Source organism: Mirounga angustirostris, unplaced genomic scaffold (genome assembly GCF_029215605.1).
Source record: "Mirounga angustirostris isolate CCGP_5_RB_7025 unplaced genomic scaffold, mMirAng1.0.hap1 SCAF_3, whole genome shotgun sequence".
Classification (NCBI taxonomy): Eukaryota; Metazoa; Chordata; class Mammalia; order Carnivora; family Phocidae; genus Mirounga; species Mirounga angustirostris.
In genome coordinates, this window is record NW_026991711.1 from 165528923 (window position 1) to 165549379 (window position 20457).

Consider the following 20457-nt stretch of genomic DNA (forward strand, 5'->3'; position numbering starts at 1 on the left):
CCCCTCCCCTCTACCCTATCTACCGGAGCAGTGGTCCTTGCCTACCCATCAAACACAAGTGTCCGTATGATTAACCCGTTGCTATGAGTTGAATTCAAGTACCCAAATTTGCAGGTGATATACTTCTGTCATTGATTAGAGTAAATTCAAAATATCCCTAAAATCACCAGCACTATTTGCATTCTAACTTGCTCCCTAAATGAGAAAGGGAAGGGAACATGTGTTGCCTGAGATGTGTGTGAGCCAGGACAGAAGAAGTTGAGGATCACTGCTTGCCCACATGGACTTATTTGCATTGGTTCCCCCAAAGCGAGATGCTTTCTCATTGCTGTCCTTTGTATCGTCCTTCTCTCTACCTGAAATTTCCTCATCTCACTTGTCCAGCTGTTGAACACCTATATATCTTTCAAGACTCAGCTAATGTGTCACCTCCTCCATGGAGCTTTCCATAATCTTATTTCATGGCCCTGCTCTCCCCCTGTCAGTTTAAGCGGTCTTTGTCCCCATGGTCCCTTATTAGACTGCTGTTGTAGCACCTGGATTGTAGCCTTCTATATGCCTTTCGGTCCCCTCCCTCCCAGACCATGTGCTTTTTCCAGACAAGGACTATGAACTGTTTGTCTTCACTTTCCTAAATCTTAACATAAGATCTGGCACAATAGGACACTCAGTTATGTCTCAGATGAACCAAAGAAGTTGAATGGTTATTGAAATGTGCCTAGCATTCTCCTCTTATTTCCTGGCCCTGAATTGTATCCCATAATGTCGGTTCTGTTGAAATGTTCGTGACAAATCCAAGCTAAAATGGAGCCACTGGCTGACCAGTTTGGGGTTGCACAGATGAGTCACTGGAGAAACTGTAATTCCTGAGAGAAAGAAGTGACTAAAGTAGAGAGAGGAGAATCTTGGACAAGTAACAAAGATGGCACATCCTACTATCACCCATTTTTGTTTGTTTGTTTGTTTTTAACTTTTATTTTTACTTCTTGATGTGGCTTCTGCCTTCTTCGCTTTCCCCATACCCTGTGGGCCTGAATGCTGACATGTATGCGACCCCCCACTCCAGAAATCCATCAGTGTCACTGACATGAAGAATGGCACACGCCAACTTGGTGCCACGTCCCCTCTTCAGGTCAAACAACTGGTCTCAAATTGGCAACTTCTTATTGGAGAAAATGAAATAACTGCATTAAAATTTAAACAAACTCTATGGAGATGATTGTAAGAAAAAAGGGATGGCTCTTTTAATTGCTCTAAAAGTCAGGACCTTATCTTTCCTTTTCACTCAAAAGGCATTTATTAATCCCAAGTCAGATGTTTTGGCCCTTAGAGCTAAATGTATTTACATAAAGACCATTTTTTGTTCACTTTTATTACTGATTTTACGGTTTTCCTAGCATATTTGAATTACATTATTGAATCTTCCACATTTAGATGTCAGCTCCTTTAATAAGATCAAAAAGTGACTTTCCAGGATGATGTACACTGTGTGACTGTGTTTGTTTGATTATGTCCTGCAGTGGCCGGCCTGCAAGTGGGAGCACGGACCGCATCCAGAAGTTGCGGAAGGAGTATTATCAGGCCCGGAGGGAAGGATTCACCTTGTATGAGGATGATGAGGGAAGAGCGAGGCTAGATTATGACCTTCACTGGGTAAGCTTGGGCCTCATTCTAATCATTGAATTCATCTCGACTGAGATAGTTTCTAGCAGAAGAACATGGCTAAGAATGTTCTAGACATACCAAGTTCTATTTAGGTTACTTGAGTTTCATGGATATGAATGTTACCCAAACCACAGCCATCTTGTTCCACAGAAGTTGTTTACATAAATCAAACCACACTAATGCACAGTAGTTTATTTTAATTGCTTTCATATTTACTCTCTGTTGGACTTGTATACCAACGTGTTAGGGTGGAGCAGATGGTCGATATTTTAAAGAGGACACAGAATCTACTGAGCCTTAATCCTTGCCTCCCATTGCTTGGGTTTCAGAATCTGGGCAAGCATTAACAGACCATGCAACACAAGCCATGGGTTTCCTTTGGGAAAGGATATTAGAAGTAAATTTCAGAATGGTCATCTTCAGAGACATCAGTTGTGTGTATACCGCACCTGAATAATTCCTATTTTGCCGATCTTACCAGTACACTAAGAGAAGTTTATTTTGGGATAAGAACAGTTTGTATTAGAGGGTTCTCTTTGCCAAATCCTTCAACATTTGCGAGCAGAAAAGAATACTGTGACCTCTAAAGAGATTCTGTGGGTTTTTCCAGGATGGCATGATTCATTCTCTTGTCTTTTTCAAGTAGGCATGGCTGTACCAACAAAATACACTTAACTTTTGAGCATCCACAAAAATACCAGAGGAGAGTACTCAGAGTTGCATTAAAATACATCACGTACTTAGAGTAGGTGCCTGCCACTGAGTTGGTGTTCAGTAAATCTTGGCTCTCGTTACTCACATTATTGGAGCAGAGCTGTCCATGGTAATAATGATGTCCTTGCAGTGAGGGCAGCTCTCACTCACCATCTTTGATGGTTACCGCCTCCTACTATCGTTTTTAGTGCTGCTTTGAGAACCACCTAAGGAACTCTCTTATCCCTGGTGGCCACTAAAGACACCAGCTCTTGTGAAGGACAAATCTATTAAAGGAGAGTTTCCTTTCCTGATTTTCGCACTCATGTTCATGCTCATGAAGTCAGGGTTGGGAAAGTAGAGTCCAGCAACCAAGTGGATGCCTTCTGTTTCTCACTTCGGTGCTGTGGCATGCAGGTGTGGCACCTCGCACTTGTATGCTAGTGTTTGAAAGCCAGCTGCAGTACCTACCATGGGCGTGCAGAGCCCCTGAAATTCCTCGGCTCGGTAGATTCTTCCTGGCACGATAGAATTTAATCAGAAATGCAAAGTAAGGATTGGCGGTCTCCAGCCAAATGGCTCTGGCCTCTTCCAGAGATAGGCATTTTGTAACTGCAGATCAGAACAAATAGCTTTTTGTTGGTTTTATTACAGATGTTAGGATTAAACAGAATGGCATTTATAGTGATGGGGAAGCTGGTCGCTTAGACTCTCAGTAACGGAAGAGAAAGATTTCCACAGAATAACAATTTAGATAACAATTCACTTCATTTTAAACTTAATTGAGATCAACATATTAACTTTGATGAGAGACTGTATACATAAGGCTCTGCTCCCTCTACCAAACAAACAAGCAATCAAATAAAGGGAAGCTGTTTACACCATAACCAAAACAGACCACCATGTGCAGGGCATTGAAAAGTTCTCCATCTCAACATCACCATGAACTCCTATGAGCAAAATAAGACAAGTAATTTTAGATTAAGCAGTCCTGGTTGTTTTGACTTTATTTTATGTGATCTCCTTAAATCAAGGGGAGAGGCTGAAAATGCTTAACCTTCATGAGACTGAAAGTTTTCCCTGACCCTCACCAAACCTGAAATAGATAACCCATATACTCAGGTCCTCTCTATCTTAAAGATTCTATCTTTATTCCAAGCAAATGTGGAACCAGACAATCTAGTGAGTAAAGAAGTATCTCTGTTTTAATTTGTGTTTCCCATGCTCAAGTGTATTAAGCATTGCCAAAAGTGACTGATTTTATGTTTCCCAGATGAGCGGGGACTAAGGCTTCCCAAAGGGATGCTTGCAAAATGCACTGTCATAAACGACTAGTGCTCTTTGTGATCGCCTGAGATACTCCAAACCAGGGATGAGAATCTCAGCATCCTTTCCCCACCTCTCCGCAAGCCAAGGAAAAACACTAGTATTTTTTGCCCAGCGCAGGCCTGAGAAATTACACTGTTGTCTTGCTACTTTTGGATAGACCTAGGAAAGCAAGTTTAGAAAGTTAACATTTCATACCTGCCAGTCAGCCAGAACTAACAAGGCAGCTTTTATTGAGACTGTGGTTCCTAATCAGTCTGGTCTTCGGCATCACGGAGGGTGCTTGTTAAAATTGGATCACCAGCCCATGAAAGAGAGGGGTGGGGCCCAAGGGAGGGCTTCCAGGTGCTTCTCCATGTGGTTATCAAAGTTTCGGACCCACGATTCTAAAAATAGGACATTGATTCCAATCACTGCAGTAATAAGCAAAGTAGTTCAACTTCTCTAACAAAATCACTACATGGGTCAGCATCATCAAAAACCACTTTCAGGACTCAGAACTTCCCAGGCCTAGTACTTCAGCTGTAGAGGCCTACAAATATTCCCTGGAGTCACTAGACTGGGAAACTTCCAAACTGTCAAGAAGGAAATTAGGAAGATAAGTTACCTAAGAACTACTTTTAAGAGACCAGACAGAATAAAAGTAGGCTCACAGAAGTCTCCAAAGCCAAAATTAGTAAAGCAATCACTGGAAGGATTACTAAGATCTATGAATATTTTAAAATATATTGTCAGTGGGACTAATAATTCTTTCTTTGGCTTGCCTCGGGCTTTCTGATTTTCCCAGGCTATCCTGTAGGCAGTTCTCTGTCCGGCAGCTTGGAGCTGAAGGCTTTTCCCACTGCTCTCTTGGGTTCTCACTTGCTCCCACAGCACTTGCTTCTCCCTGTCTTTTCTCTATGGCTCTGATCTAATTTTAACATAGGCCAGGTGTCAATCCAAGAATATAGTATTATCGCTACCTTGGAGGCACTCACAGTCTAGCCAGGAATACAGACATCTGAGACAAAATGAAAAAAAAAGGACAATAATATATGTAAGAAATTCTGTAGTATAGAGAGGTCTTAGCTTCTCAATGAGCTTAGCAATAGCATTTCATTCCACTGGAGGCAAGGGTGTGCAGCCAGGACTGTGGGGGACTCTATAGTGATCATTTAGGACTTGCCTCAGTGGACAGATTTGGTTCCTTTTCTCGCAGATTCGGTGGTTTTCTTTTTCCCAAAGGAGCCTCTGATTTATTCACTTCATGTGTGTTAAAATAAATGAACACACACAGATTGCAAGGTTTGTAAATATGGACATGAGACCTTAAGAATCTTTTCAGGCAGCCTGTTCTGTAGCTGTTTTCCCATGGAGGCTCTGAAAAGCTGTACAGAACAAGTTGAGAGAATTTCAATGGCGGGAAGTGAAATGGCCTGGCGAGCTTTTATAGGCCCAATTAAGTAAGCAAGATATGCTAGCTGTGAAGTGTTAATATTTGCCAAAAGAAAACATAATACCTGTTATCTCCCGGTATGTTACTTTCTGTAAAAACTTGTTAAGACGATCACAGTCCTCTGGCAACAGGCTGGGGTATTTTTTATTAACAGATAAAGATGAGCTGCTTATTTAACGGCAGCATGAAGATCCTGTAAGTAATTGCAGAAATGGGATGGCTCCAGAGTTTTCTAAAAATATCAGTACCTTTATTATTGTCTTTTTTCAAGAGCTGCATGGCATATACCATACGCTTCCTCCTCTTTTTAACTCTCTGGCTAAATTAGAACTTTTATCTGTGAAAGGGGTTTATAGACACATAGATGGGAAGGAGGTACTGGAATTACCTGCTGTCATAGAATACATGGTAGTGTATCTTTCTGGCAAAGGGGATTGGTTCAGGTGATGGTTGGGTGAATAAATGAAAACACTCTGAAAGATTTGCTCACCCTATTATGAAGATGGCCTAGGAGCCAACTTGAAGAAACATGGTTGGCAGCTATCTAGACAAGAAGGACACATCTGGTGAATTCTGCAGTCAGAGGAAAGAGAGAGCAAGATGCTGAGGTCATGCTAACCATCTTAGGAAAGGGATTTAAGATGGAATGCTTTATCGCCACACAAGTGTAAAAACTATCAGAAGGTTATTTTCTAAATATGAGGGATAAGAGAAATGAGCTTCTACTGTCAGTGGTCCAACACCAGAACTGAGTTGTCTGTATTTTCCCTCTCTGCACCTTGAAGACATCTGAAAAAAAAACAAAAAACAAAAACAAAAACAAAGGACACTGATGACAACTTCTAGATTAGTCAATGGCTCTTACGTCACAGAAGAACAGAAATCTAACTCAAACTGCCCTAAGCAAAAAGGGAAATTTTGTTGGCCTGTATAACTTTCAAATCCATAGGTGTATCTGACTTCAGGCAAAGATGGATCCAGCTCCATCATTATTCTCTTTGTTAGCACCATTCTCAGGGAGTTCCCTCATATGGTGGTGAGACAACTAGTGGCAGCTCCACCAAACACCTTTATAAAAGGAGATTGTCTCACGCCCCAGTACATCCAGGAAGTCTTAGAACTGATGTTTGATGCAATGCTGAATGGCTTCTTGACTCAGCCTGGGTCACATGCCCACTTCTGAACTCCCTTGGCCAGAAAGATGCAGTATTTTACTGGCCAGAACTAGGTCACAAGGTCACCCTGGAACCAGAAAGTAGAATCAGACCCATGAATGAGTCTAGATGAAGAGGTAGTCCCCATAGGAAGATCAAAGTGGTGCTAATTAACAGGGGAAGGGAAAATGGATGTCGGGCACGATTCAGAGTTGTCTACTATAACTTCTGGTTTTAATAACAATATAAACTCTCTTCATCTTAGAGTTTTAAGGAAAGAAAAAGAAAAGACCTTTCTCTTCATGTATTTTCCTCTTTATCATTAGAAAGAGCAGACCTATTATCAATCTTAAATTTGCTGCCATTATTGGTAAAAGGAGAAAGATTTATTTTTGTCTGCTGGTCCCGGATCTTTAAGCTATCCCAGGAACCCAGATGGCTTTACTGCGTTATTCATGAGAAATTACCAGACCTCTGGCTACTTATTTAGAGAGGCAAGTGACATTTTGATTCACCCCAGACCTAGGAATTTGCCCCGGAGGGAAGCAACAGAATTCTTTGAAAGGACTAAAAGTGACTTTCTTTGGGTAGAATTGCTCTATATATAGCCTCATGGATTGTTGTTTTGTGATAAGAATATAGTCTATATACATATGTCAAATCATTATGTCGTATACCTAAAACTAATACAATGTTATATGTCGATTATATCATAATTTTTAAAGAAAGGATATATTCTAAAAACCTTCAAAAGATGGAATGAGATAAAGAATTAGAGCCATCAAATGTATGCATCTAGTAACTATCGTAATTTAGCTTCTACCATAGGACGACCAACCCCTTCTCAGTTGACGAGCCCTCATTAGCTCCATAAACAGTTCCTTCCCAGTGTGCCCTTCCATCAACAGATTAGTGTTTTCCCTGATTTCCTAAAGCAACTGAACTGAGGAGTGGAAGAGGTACTAAGGCAGAGAAAAGAGAAGAACATACATCATGTTTATGAATTAGGTAGATATTGGAAGGGCATGAGGTTTGATCAACTTGATGTTGGTGAAACATCAAATACCAGCTGAGTGAAAATTTGAGGAAAAAAGAGGACAAAATAAATTGAAGATTTTGGGGGGGTTGATAGTTTTAGTCCTTTGTATTTCAGTGTGGCTTTCATGGGAACATGTTGACATATTAGCTATATGGGGGATCATATCAGTGAATGTCTAGCTTTTAAACGTGGTGTAAATCATTTTGAAAGAAGGCAACATGTTTATAGGCAATCCCCAAAATTGAAATAAACTGTGTTTCAGAAACCATTTAGAAATTGGCAATTTGGCACTGGGAATGGTTTTCCCATGGGGGAAAAAATGATTGGTTGTTAGGGTCCCAAGCCAGTCTGCAAAAGCCCACTACAATCCAATAACCTGCTGCTAATCAGACAATAACCAAGGAGCCCAGGAGCAGGGGGCCATCTGAGCCAGGGGGAAGAGAAGGAAATACCTTTCTTCCCTCTTTCCTGGATACACCTTTGAGATGTTCTCTAGCCCCTTCTGATCTGCCAGTCTTTAGGAGCGTCTCCCCAGGTTTCCTGACCTTTAATCCCCCCTACTCCCCATCATGGCACCCCACTTAGACCTACCTTTTCCCTGAGAGTGTTCAGGAATCCCGAGTTCTCTCTCTGCCCCATCCCCTCCTCCCTCAAAGTTCCTTTCTTTCAGTTCATCTCAGCTACACTTTTGGGGGGTAAGAGGTGCAAATAATCTACCCCATAAAAGCTCTTAACATTGTAGTCCTTCAAAACCCACCGATGTCCTGAATTTTACACCTACTAATATAGCAGGTATGAGAAGCATTTTAGCATGATGTGTGAGAGCACGGACCCTGAAATCAGATTGCCTATGTTCACATCCAGGCTAGATCACTTACTAACTGGGTACATTTGGGCTATTTATTTCACCTCTCAGTCTTTTTTAAAACTAGGATAATCATTCTCACAGATCTCATATAAATATTGTGGCGATTAAATGATTATTCCATGTAAAGCACTTAGAATGGAGTCTGGCATGTAGTAAGCGTTCAACAAATGTGAGGGTTTTCTAAATGGTGCACATACTGAGGTTTTTAGAAATCATATATTCCATTAGCCAAACACCCATTCTATCTCAGTCATTACTGGAGCTTAACCTCTTCTGTTATTCCAGAGTCCTGGGACATTATACAACACACAAAGCATTTGGGAGGGAGGCCTTCCGGTCACGCACACTCTGGTTACCACTGAGGTACCCACAGTCCCTTCAGGTGGTGACTGTCGGGCCTCCTTGTAAGACACTTTTGGCAAAGTCCGTTGGTCAAAAGGTCAATAACTATTTCCCTCTCTCCTGCACGCAAACTTTTTCTTCAGAAGGGCACTCCTTTCATCCCTGACCCTGGGGGCACACCTAATCTCTTTAATGAGCTTATGCTAAAATCAAAGACCAAAGACCAGAAGAAAGAGGCTTCTGCTTTCAGCTCTGCAAGAACCCTGAAGCAAAGAAATACCAGGGTCTAGTTAATTACTTAAAATAGGAGGCACAGGGGAATACAAAGAGAATATATGCAAATTATTTACTCAATAAATTAGGCTACAGCCTGATTAAGAACAAAAATGACATCACTTACTCAGTTCTGACTCTCACAGATATGTGTGAACACCTTATATGAATTATTCCAGGCAACAAATCCATGAGGTAGGTATTTTTACTCCTATTTTACAGATGAGAAAATTAAGGTTTTAAGACTGCACCATAGTCACACAATCATTAGCAAAGCTGATATTCTAACCTGGGCTCCCAACTCCTGGTGGCAACAGAAGGAAAGGAGCATTGCTGTGGCAGCTGTTTACTTTTTTTTACATGAAACGTTTGAAAGAAGGGAAACTGAGTATTTGTTTATAAGCACCATACAAACTTTGCCTCTGTGGAACTACTCTTTAATTAGCACTCTGACTTTTTTTTTTAACCCAATAGTAAATAGTATGAGTTCTCTGTGAAAGTCAAAATGAAATCATTCTTTTTTTTTGCTATAATCAAATAAGCTAGCCTATCTCTGGCTTAAACCCAACCCTGAATACCAAGAAGCAGAAAAAGAAAGTTCAAAACCACATTATTTTTCCATAATATGTCAAATAACCCTATGCTCTACTTACATTAGAGTGAAAACAAGAACTCTTTCTGCTTCTAATGAACAATTAATTCCAGCTCAGAATGTCGAGTTTAGAATAGGTTAAGTTCCCCCAAACCACAGCCGTTTGTGTTGGATCATGGTTAAAACCCAAAATTCCAACTTCTACAATAATCACATTCTTTTCTTCTACTGCAATGGGAGAAATGACCATTTTATGTAATATAGGAAAAACCATAGCAGAAACTCCTATGAATTCCAGATTTCCTAAATGGTTCTCAAAGCTGTTTAAAATCAGTTGGATATGTTTTATTTTAGCAGACCTCAAAAATCCTGAAACTAAGTGTGGGTACCAAATTTTTTTAAATGAAGATGTTTGGAGTAGAAGATATGGAACTCCATTTAAGTGGCATTCATAACACATGTATCACTTAACCTGGATGACAATTAAAAGCCCACAGGAGCCGTGTTTGTGTTCAGATCCCGGAGCCCAGAACGTGCCCCGCGCGCAGGTTCCGGGGTAATTAGCCAATCAGGTCGCTGCGGCGGCCATCTTGTTCTTTCTGTTGGAGAAAAATTTCGACCCAGAGTTACTCAGGCGCTTAACATCATGTGGTTCTTACTGAAGAGTAACGGGTGTGGTGTTATGGGGAAAAGAAAACTCGCAGAAACCTCTCCTCTGAAATGCGAAGAACACCTGAATAAAAGAGACCCTAAAATGATAATAATCACTACAGCAGTACTGAAGTTGCCATTCTCCGCAAGAAGAATGACCACTTTTGAATACAATTGTAACGACACATATCGGAGTCTGTGACTTTACAGTTCAACTATGGACTTCATTCATTTCTTTGTGTTTCGTTCTGAGGCTTGAAATCACAGTGCTGGTTTTCAGAGTGTCTATGAGAAAGTGCAAACGTTGATACCAGTGATTTCATCCAGGCACAGGAAAACTCTCCATTTATTCAAGTAGATGATCTAAGAAGAACGGGTATAACATTGTTATTATAAACAATTGAGAAATAGTTTCTTTTCCAGCTTCAAGATAAGAATTTTGTAAAGTAATGGAGTTCTTGGGTTTTATCTCCATGAAGCTTTCTTCAAATGATGTAGCTCATTCTGTGTCATCTTTCACTCAGACATAGCTTCATTCCCTAGGCAGCAAAACCAAAGCAAAACATGAGGGAAATAGATTTTCTGCTATCATTTATTCCTTTGTTGCTTTATTCGTTCACTGAATACTTAGCAACTGATAGTAAGCGTACATCAAGCCCAACAGTTGCATCAAGCTCAACAACAAAGAAGGAAGGCCTGACGTTTGTGTGTGCGCGCACGCGCACGCGCACGCGCACGCGCACGCTCCTGGGGTGTGGGGGGGGTGCACGCCCGAAGACACTGTAGAGAAACAGTAGGAAATGTTGTATGAGAAGGACATTCCCTGTCATGATCTGATGGCTTTCCTCTAATGAACCTTCTGGCTCAGTCTGTGATTATGGATGCCCCCAAACGATGTGGAGAAATCTCCATTTTTCAGTTTTGTTTTCCCTACATCACTAATTGCCAGAGTTCCAGATTGTGTCTGAATAGCAGATCTATTTTAAGTATAATCTTTTCTATGTATCAGCTACTTTTCCTTTCTTCATCTATTTAGTAGGGACCAGGTTTCCTGTTTTCCATGCAGTTCCCTTTACAGTAACTTGCCAGGTTTAAATTGTCAGGCAGCACTGCGGCAGGGATGTGTATGTGGCTATAAGGGAATCAGAGGCTCACAATCCAGAGGAGGCGCTCATGGTCTCACAATTCATGTGAATGATGGCCGGAAGAAATCTTTTAGCATAATACTTAAATCGGTGATTGGGGGGAAAAATGCTATGGGATTTTAGCAGTTTGTGGTTTATGTGTGTTCTAGAACTATTTTTTAAATTTCCCAGTTTCAGAAAGTGGATAACCTGCTCCTTTCTCTACATATGTATGTGTATATGTAAGGTTAAAAAAAAAAAAAATCTAGTCCTCAAATACACGATGATGGTGGAATAAAAAGATGGCAAGCAAATAGGAAAGAACTGCAATTTTGTTTTAAACATTCAACATTTCCACTTAATTAATTCATAAATTTAATTTATCAGAAATCTGAGTACTGTCCCAACGAGAAGCTCTTACAACTTTCCTAACTTTGTTGAGGATCTTATCTCCAAAATAAAAAGAAAAGCTGTTAATGTCCTATAATTAATTATGGAAAAGAATAAACCCATTTTCACTTATGTTGTGCCACTCTGGCCCCAAAATTGAAGAACAAAATTTCAAAGCATATGGTTTCTTCATTTATTCATTTATCAACTAATTCCTTACACCTGAATTTGGTGGCAAGTTTCTGTCTTTGTGCCAGGAATTTACTTGACTCTGAGGATTCAAAAGTGAATAAGGAGTTCATGTCTGGTGGGAAAGGCAGACAGGAAACATAATTTAAAATGTAATGAGATATTTAGAAATAATTGTACAGGAAAAAAACTGATAATCAAACGCTTAGAAAAGAGGGACTAACCAATGAACACAGTAGATTTGCTTTTATCCCCGCAAAGTTGCCCCTGTGTGTTTGGGCTTCCCTTTTGCCTGCGTTTCGGGCATTCTGCCTCCATGTAAGCTACTCCAATTGTCCTTTGTAATTTCTAAGCAAATATAAAGTGGCTTTTATTGTTTCATGATGATACTTCTCTTTAGGCCCAACCTCTCGTTTTGAGGATGTGAGCATTTGTGCATCCCGTCTGTCCCAATTACTGAGTGAGACCTGCCCTAGAGGGTTGTTTTTCAAACTGTGTGTCACAACTTATTAGATGATCATAAAACCAATTAGTCACAATTGACATCTTTAAGATTTTGAAGAGAATAGACTATATCAGAGGCCATGGCAGGTAGTAAAGATGAGTGTTGGTTGGTGAAGTTCTTGTTTTATAGCCAATCTGTGCACACATACACATATCTGCTAGCTCATAATGTAAACTACATTCCTACAGATTATGATTTTAAAAGGTCGAAAACCTGTAGTCTAGACTTTAAGTTCCATATCTAGTTGGTTTACCATTTCATTTATAAGATTTCACGTGGGATTTTTGTTTCAGACTAGGGGCTCAATCATTTCTTTGAATAAATAATGTTGAATACATCCCATCTGAAACATTATGAATGACTTTGCTTTTCTTGATTATATCTGTATATCAATATAGTGTAGACATATATATTGATAGATAGATAGATACACAATTTGCACATATTTTAATTAATTTTAGTTTAGCAGTCAGTGGTTTATATAGCTATTAAATAAACATCTTAAGCAAGGTTACAATTATATAGACAAAAATATTTTGAAGACCAGGTGAATATATATAGTTGCCATACTCTAGTCTTTCTCGTTTTCCTGAAATTACAATTTTTTTCCTTTTACATTAAACTTTTTTATTATAAATGTAATACATGCTCACTGTAATAATTTACATAATGGTAAAAGTGTTAAAGGAGAAATGTAAATCATCTATCATCAAACACGCAATAAATGAACACTTTATGCTTTGGCATATTTTATAGAGACACATACACATACATGCATATCACATGTAGTAATTAAATTGGGAGACCCTACTGGATATACTGTTACTTAAGCTACTTCTTTCACTTTCTATTATATTGTGAGCATTTCTCCTGCCTTTAAGTAATCTGCAAAATGTGACGTTAAATGTGTAACTTTTAACTCACGAATTCATTAATCCCGTTTTCATTGTTGGATGTTTAAATTATTTTCATCACTTCCTGTAATGAGGTAATAATTATAGATAAATAATCATCTAGATAAATCTTTGCATTCTTATGTTGTTAGTTATCATAAATCAGTATAAGATATTAATTATTTAACAGGGCGATGAAAAAAATTTTAATTGATACAAATTACCCAACATGCCCCTAGAAAGGCTAGGAAGTTTATATTCTCCCCAGCAGCATATTTATTAATGCATTTAACAAATCTTAATGGTCTGTTTTGTACAGGTTTCATACCAGACCTATTAAAACTGAGTGTTTTCATTTTTCTTAATTTTTACCAGTTTAATAGCTCATATCAATTATTTTGTTTTCATTAAATTACAACTGAGATTTAGCATTTTGTGCATTTATTGGTCATGTATATTTCTTCTTTTTCATGAATTTTCCTTTTTTTTCTATTACAGTGTTTGCCTTTTTTGCTTCCAAATTGTAAATGTTCTTGATATAGAAAGATTACTAAGCCTTTACTGTCAAATAGCATTCAGAATTTTCTTTCTAACTTTGTCAGTAGTCTCTTAACTTTATGATACTTCAGAAAAAGGGAAGCTTTACTTTTTGTGTAAGCAAACCAGAGATTCTTGTTAGTTTTTTCAAATGGCATTTAAACATCTATCAAGATGTTTATATGATTTTTCTTCTTTTTCTATTAATGAGATGATTTATATTAATAGGGTTTCTAATATTGAATGGCCCTTGCAATTCTGAAAAAATAAATCTACACTCACATGCTGTCTGTTTTTTCTTTGAAGATAAAGCCAGGCATGTATTGCAAGTATTTCATTTGTGATTTTGTACCTCTATTTGTTAGGGAAATTGATATATAAGGATTTTTTCCCCCTAACTTCAGCAGTTTTACATAGAAGAGTTACATAACCTTTGTAAAATAATTTAAGTAGCTTTTCATCTGTTACTATATGTTATATCAATTTCTATCAATGACAAAGGAATTATCTCTTTGTCAGGATTTAAAACAACTCATCCATAGAACCATCTAGCCTGGTGCTTTTTTATGGATAATTCTTTGACACCCTTTTCAACTTTTCCCATGGATGGAAATCTTTGAGAGAGGAGATGTTTCCTCTTTTACTGAATTTTGGAAATTCGCTATATTTTTCTATAACATCATTTATTTCATTGAGACTTTCAACCTGTTAGTATATTTTATGTTTTTTGTCACTTAATATATTTAATAATTCTATTTCTCTGTTCTAACATATTTATTTTTACCTCATTAACTTAATATTTCTTTTAAGAAGGAGTAAAGCAAACTTTTTGAACTATTTAGCTTATTTATTTCAGTTACTTTTTAATTATGTTCGATGACAATATAATTTGAGGCAATGAGTTTGGTTTTGAATTTAGTTTGGTGTACTTCCAGAAATGTTCATATCTTAATGTTCTTTTTTTTTAATTATATTTTGAATTATATATATTTTGAAATTTAAGATTTTATTTCTTCTTTGACCAAGAATGACTTATATAGTCGTTATTTTAATTTTTAAGGATTTAGGCTTTTTCCATCTAAAATTTTATTATCAATGTACAATTTTAATATTTTGTGGTCAAGGATAGTGAATTCTACAACTTGGGGCATTTATTGAAAATTGACATAGTATATGTAACTTTGTCATTTAAAGTTTTAAATTAAGTAAATTAAAACTAATGATTCTTCTAAAAATGTTTATTATTGAATAAATATTTATTGAGTGCCTATTACATTCCAGGGTCTGGTGAGATGCTGAGGATGTAGGAGAGAGCAAAATGGACAAAAATCTCTCCCTTGTAGTATTTGCATTCTAGTATATAACACACGTATATAACTATATTTCCTTAAATGCAAGTCAGCAGAGTCATTATACACACTACAAATTTAATGACAGCTTTTCAGGAAAAGAACAAAAAGAAAACATCACCAATGCAAGCTTTTATATGAAGAGCCATCCCCATGCATATATCAGATGTTTAAGTGTGAATTGGTAAAATAATCTCATTAATTATATTATTTTCGATACTGTATATGTTTATTTATCATTTCCTTGATCTGTCAAAGACAGACGAACATGAGGCTAAAGTCCCCAGAAACAAAATGTTTCTGAGGCTTTCAGCATCATTTTTTAGGTCTATCTCTCAGAAAAGGTTGAAATGTAATGTTTGATTCATTCTGAGGCTTTTTCTTCCAAAGAAATGTTTAGCTCATTTATATCTGTTATCATAACTGTCATCCTTATTCTTTCCGTCATTTTGGTTTAGACTTTCTGTTTTGAACACCTTTTTCTGTTTCCTATTTTATTCCCCATGTGCTACAGTTTCTTTGATTATTTTATTTAGTAATTTCCCTCATACGGACTTTATAAAAACATTTTCTATCCTGTTTTTTCTATCAACATCAAAAATGAAATCATCTCTGTTGAGTTCCTTCCATGTAAAAGGAACAGAGTGACACGATTATATGTCATCACAACTTTCCCTCACACTTTTAACCTGTGCTGTTTTAGATCCAGTCTTTAAAGAAGAATGTGTGCCTTCTCTTTTAATGGCATCCAGGGATTACATTTTGTGTCTAATGCCAGCCCCTCTTTGCTACAACATCTCCAGCACTGAGTTCTTTATCTTGATTCATCTCACTGTTAACAGGCTTACCTTTTTGAGTAATTTCACTTCAGGAAGGATATGGAGTTTGTATATTTCTAAATCCTTGAAATCTGATAGTATCCTTTATGTATAAATCTCAACACAACAATGCCTGGTGCTTTGAGGTATATAATAAATATTTGTTAAATGACTGACATACTTGCTTCCCAAGGTTTTTTTCCTAGACATTCCATTGTCTTTTGGTTTTTAATATTGAGGAAGAAGAACTCTGAGGCCGACCTGATTTTTCTTCTTTGTAAGTGACCTGTTTTCCCTATCTGGATCTTATGGGAGTCTCTCTTTATTCATGATATTCCAAATTTTCACCCGAATTATTCTAGCTGTTGGTCTCTTTTCATTCATTTTGCCGAGTTCTTACTGAGTCCTTTCTGTTAACAGTTTTGTGTTGATTTCTTTCTGTTTCTTTACTTGAAAGCATAGATGTTGTTCCTTAGACGAGATGGTGGAAGTCTCCTTGGTTCTCCTCTCCTTACAGCGAACTGTTTGTGGAGAAGTCCTCTCATACCTCCACGATGGGCCTGGCTGATATAAAGCCATGCCTTCCGTTTAGAGGTTTGGCAGCTTGAAAAGACAGGAAGGGAACCAAAATCCCACGCAATACCTGGTGGAGAACTTTGCTTCTGCTTAGTTTCTCTGCTGGTTTCTCTGAAATCATGGGCAAGGGGTCATCTTTCTGTGCCCTGATTTTTGTTTGTCCCAGCCCTGCCATCCTGTATTACCTGTGGCTGTGTCTACCCTTCATCCTCATGCTATTGCCCATCAAATCAGGAGGGAACCCTTTCTAGTGCTTAGGTTTGCTTCCCCTCCTAGAGCCACCTTGAGAAGCCCCTGCTCTCCAGATGGACCATTTGGAAAGGTGGCCACTCCAAAGACAAGAAAATCTCCATGCTAGTCTCATCAGCCCTATACCCTCCCCTCCATCCTCACCTCAAATGGAAAAGTTGCAGCTTCCTCCACCAGCTCCCCAGTAAGATTGGTTGTGAGCGGGTGCCATGTCCCCCTTTCAGCTTGGTCTGTGGCACCATTTCTAGCAGATACTCCTCAATACCTAGTCTGGTTCACGTTTCACCTACTGTAGATGCTGCTGACCATTTCAGTGGAATCTGGGAGAGCAATGGTAAATGGCCTGCACTCACTCACATTGTCACTGAGTCCAGAATTCAATACCCATTTTAACGCTTAACCTCGCTTTAAGAAGGAATTTCTTCATGGTGAATCAGAGCAAGCTCCGGGACAGTTTTATCGCTTCACAGAGGCCATTTTCCTAGCCGCAGCTTCTACTTATTCACACACAGTAAAACAATGCATATCTAGTGGTATGACTAGAAAATATGATGGCTTTTTCCCCCTCCTGCACTAACTCCTAATTTTTCTTTAAATGGTCCTGCAAAAGTGAGACATGGTGTAAAACTTCCAAATTGGTTTCCATGCCATTCCAAGGAAAGGCTGCAAAATGCAGCCAGAGAGCCGACTTTCTGTTTGCCCGTCAGCATAACTTCAGTAGGGCTAAGGCAAAAGGGCCACGGAAATTCAGAGGGTCGAGTTGTGGGTTTTCTTGTTTACACTGAAGTTGTAAAAAATAATTAGAATGTAATGCAAAGTGTTATGGATATGCAGTTACCTCTGGATATATAAACATCTTACTGCCTCTGTCAAGCTGCATTGTTCTAATTTCCAGCCACAGACATAGATACACTGGTTGCATGACTTTATTAATTCCTAGTCTGAGGTCTGTAGTGTGGATGATAATCTAATAACAGAATCATATTTATAATATAGTAGAAAATTCTCACTAGGGGTACACATGAACCCCAGCATTACTGAAGGCTTGTTCTTTCTCACATCAAATTGATATTCACTCTCTATTTTGGTGACAACTTCATCTTAATGAAAATTTCAAAAAGGGCGGGGCTGACTCCCTGCCCCCTGGCTCTTTACCCCTGCAAATATGATTACTTGGTTTCCTATAGGTTTATGATCTGTGCCCATTATGGGAAAGTGAAGGAAAATCTGTGGGATCCTTTTTCAAAAGTTTTCTTAGAATCAAGCCAGTCCTACTTTGATTTTTATGACCTCTTGTCTCTCAGGGTCTGGGGTTCCACCTCCTCATGAGGATCAGATTTCCATGGAGGCTGATACCTCCGGTACCCCTAGAACCTTAGAGATGGAGTTCCTATTGGAATTCCCTGCCCTGGGCTGGTCACCGATTTCAATTTGATCCTAAGTGCTTGCCATCCTATCATGGACAATCTTGAACGTAGATTCTGTTTCACAGTTTGGTCTAATCTCTCCTTTCCTCTGAGACCCATCTTCTTATCTCTTTCCCACTGTGTACTCCTTGCTACACTTGGGTGTTGGTTGTAGGCTTGTGGGTGTGTGCTTCTACACCCTTAGGTGGCTATCACTGGTCTGTCCCATTCAACTGCTACCCTTCTATCTGGTGGTGACACAACCTTGACCTCAAAGCAGAAGTGGTGGTGGATGCAAAGTTCATTCCAATATCGCAAGGTAGAGTTCTTTAAAAAGTGCTTGACTTTGATGGCTTCCTGTCCTTAAATGTTGGTAAGTGTGTGCATCCAGAAACATGCCAGTCAGAAAGCCTGCAGGAGGGGCGCCTGGGATGGAGCCTCGCGTCAGGCTCCCTGCTCTGCGGGAAGCCTGCCTCTCCCTCTCCCACTCCCCCTGCTTGTGTTCCCTCTCTCGCTGTCTCTCTCTCTCTCTCTGTCAAATAAATAAATAAAATCTTTTAAAAAAAGAAAAAGAAAAAGAAACCCTGCAGGATCTCACGGGTTTTAGTACCATAAGTGAGATTCTCCAGTTTGATACCAAGCTCAACTTTGATGTCAAACTGCTTGTCTCCTGGTTATAGCACTTACTGACTAGCCATATTTCCATTTTTAACTAGGAAACAAACTTGACAGGTGCCACATTCCATATTACTACCTTTTTAATTCTAGTGAGGAAAATCATGCAAGATGCTCAATTGATTGACATGGAAAAGTTTTAAACTTACAAGAGTACTACTGAACTTCCGCTTACTGCTTTATCCTTTAATGATTATTGTAGTTTCGTCTAGTTTAAAATTCCTGAGGTATGCAACACCCAAAGTGCAACATTGCTGCCTTTATTCACTACTGTTTAGAAATAGCATCTGGGGGTAGTGTGGAGTGAGGGAGACCAATCTTCATCAATAATGAGTAGTGATTGAAAAATAATTTTAAATGTTTCTTGTACTCATATGTCCACATCGCTTTCTATGTAAATTCCATTCAGGGACACAAGTGGCCACTGAGACTCTATTTGGCTTTCAAGATGGTGGAGAAGTCAAATGAGAGATATGTAGCTATAAATAAGACAGCACAAGTGTAGAACGATCATCAGACATCTAAGTATAACTACAATGAAAGTTACCTTGAACAAATCAGTTCCCAGGTGGCATTCATTTCTTATTGATAAATATGCCTGATACAAAGATAATGGAGCAGATAATTAAACCATCTTTTTGGAAACATAAACACACACATACACTCACACACACATTGCAGGGAGACAAGGAGCATTGGTTAGCACAGATTCTCTCAGTATATCCTACCATCTTTCTCTAGAAGACTATTTGTCCTCTGACAGGAAAAAGATAGGAAAACATTTTGATTACAGTAAGGCTTTTGATTCTGTAGTATATGACCGAAAGAGCCTAGCTCTTTCTTCTTTTATATAGGTGGACAATGGTCTGGGGAGTCTGGACTCTGGTAAAGCAAGTCATTAATGTTTCAGTTTTGGTTGGCTACAGCATACCAAGTATGTCTTCTCTGTGGTAATAACTGACCAGGGAAGTTAAAGATAGGGCTACTCACTTCTCCTCTGCCATGGAGAACCTTATGGAGATCAGCCCTGAGACGCCCTCTTGCCTCTGCTTCAGTGTGGAATCACAGTCTGTTGCAACCTCCACCTCTACCTCCTTTCCACTTCTGGCATCCCATTATGCTGGTCTTGTGGAGAAGATATACTTGATAAATGCTTATTGAATTGTGCACCCTGTCTCTGGGTCTCTCTCGGGAAACGGAGGAGGATCAAGACACTCCTGTAAGCATCTTAGGAGTAACACACAAGATTCCATGGATATGAAGTCTAGTTCCCTCTACTGTAGAGCATAGGCTTCATCTCACTACCTTTCTCAAGTCGCTGATGACTACATGATGCTGTCAGAGATGGGTTGGTTGCTTTTGAGGAGAAATTCCTCTTGGTCCACAGTGCACAGAGATTCCTACTCGGACAGAGTTCCTCATAAATAGCCAGCTATGATCACCAACAAGTGGTCTACACGAGTGATCCAGAAGATGGGTTACACAGAAGTCCCATTACCCCCGGGATTATGCCATATGTTAGTGTATGCCCACATTTTGTGTATCTACACTGTCACAGTAATCTCCTTTGCATAGTCTTCTCCAGGTGCTCCAACCACATCACCCTTCTTCTGTCGCGGCATCTCTAACCACTCCTTGTCTGTGCCAGGAAGTAAAACTTAATCACATCCTACCTGGTGCCATCACACAACTCAGTTGAAAGCTTCTG

General features: G+C 39.0%; 1 protein-coding gene across 5 annotated transcripts in view; it reads left to right on the forward strand.

Annotated features, from left to right (window-relative positions):
- Positions 1-20457, forward strand: part of PARD3B (par-3 family cell polarity regulator beta) — a 1000807-nt gene that overhangs the window by 900350 nt on the left and 80000 nt on the right. For all 5 annotated transcript variants that reach the window (XM_064586958.1, XM_064586957.1, XM_064586959.1 and 2 more), the window contains one exon: positions 1521-1653. In XM_064586958.1, coding sequence (XP_064443028.1) covers positions 1521-1653 — 133 coding nt within the window. The remainder of the gene's footprint in view (positions 1-1520; positions 1654-20457) is intronic.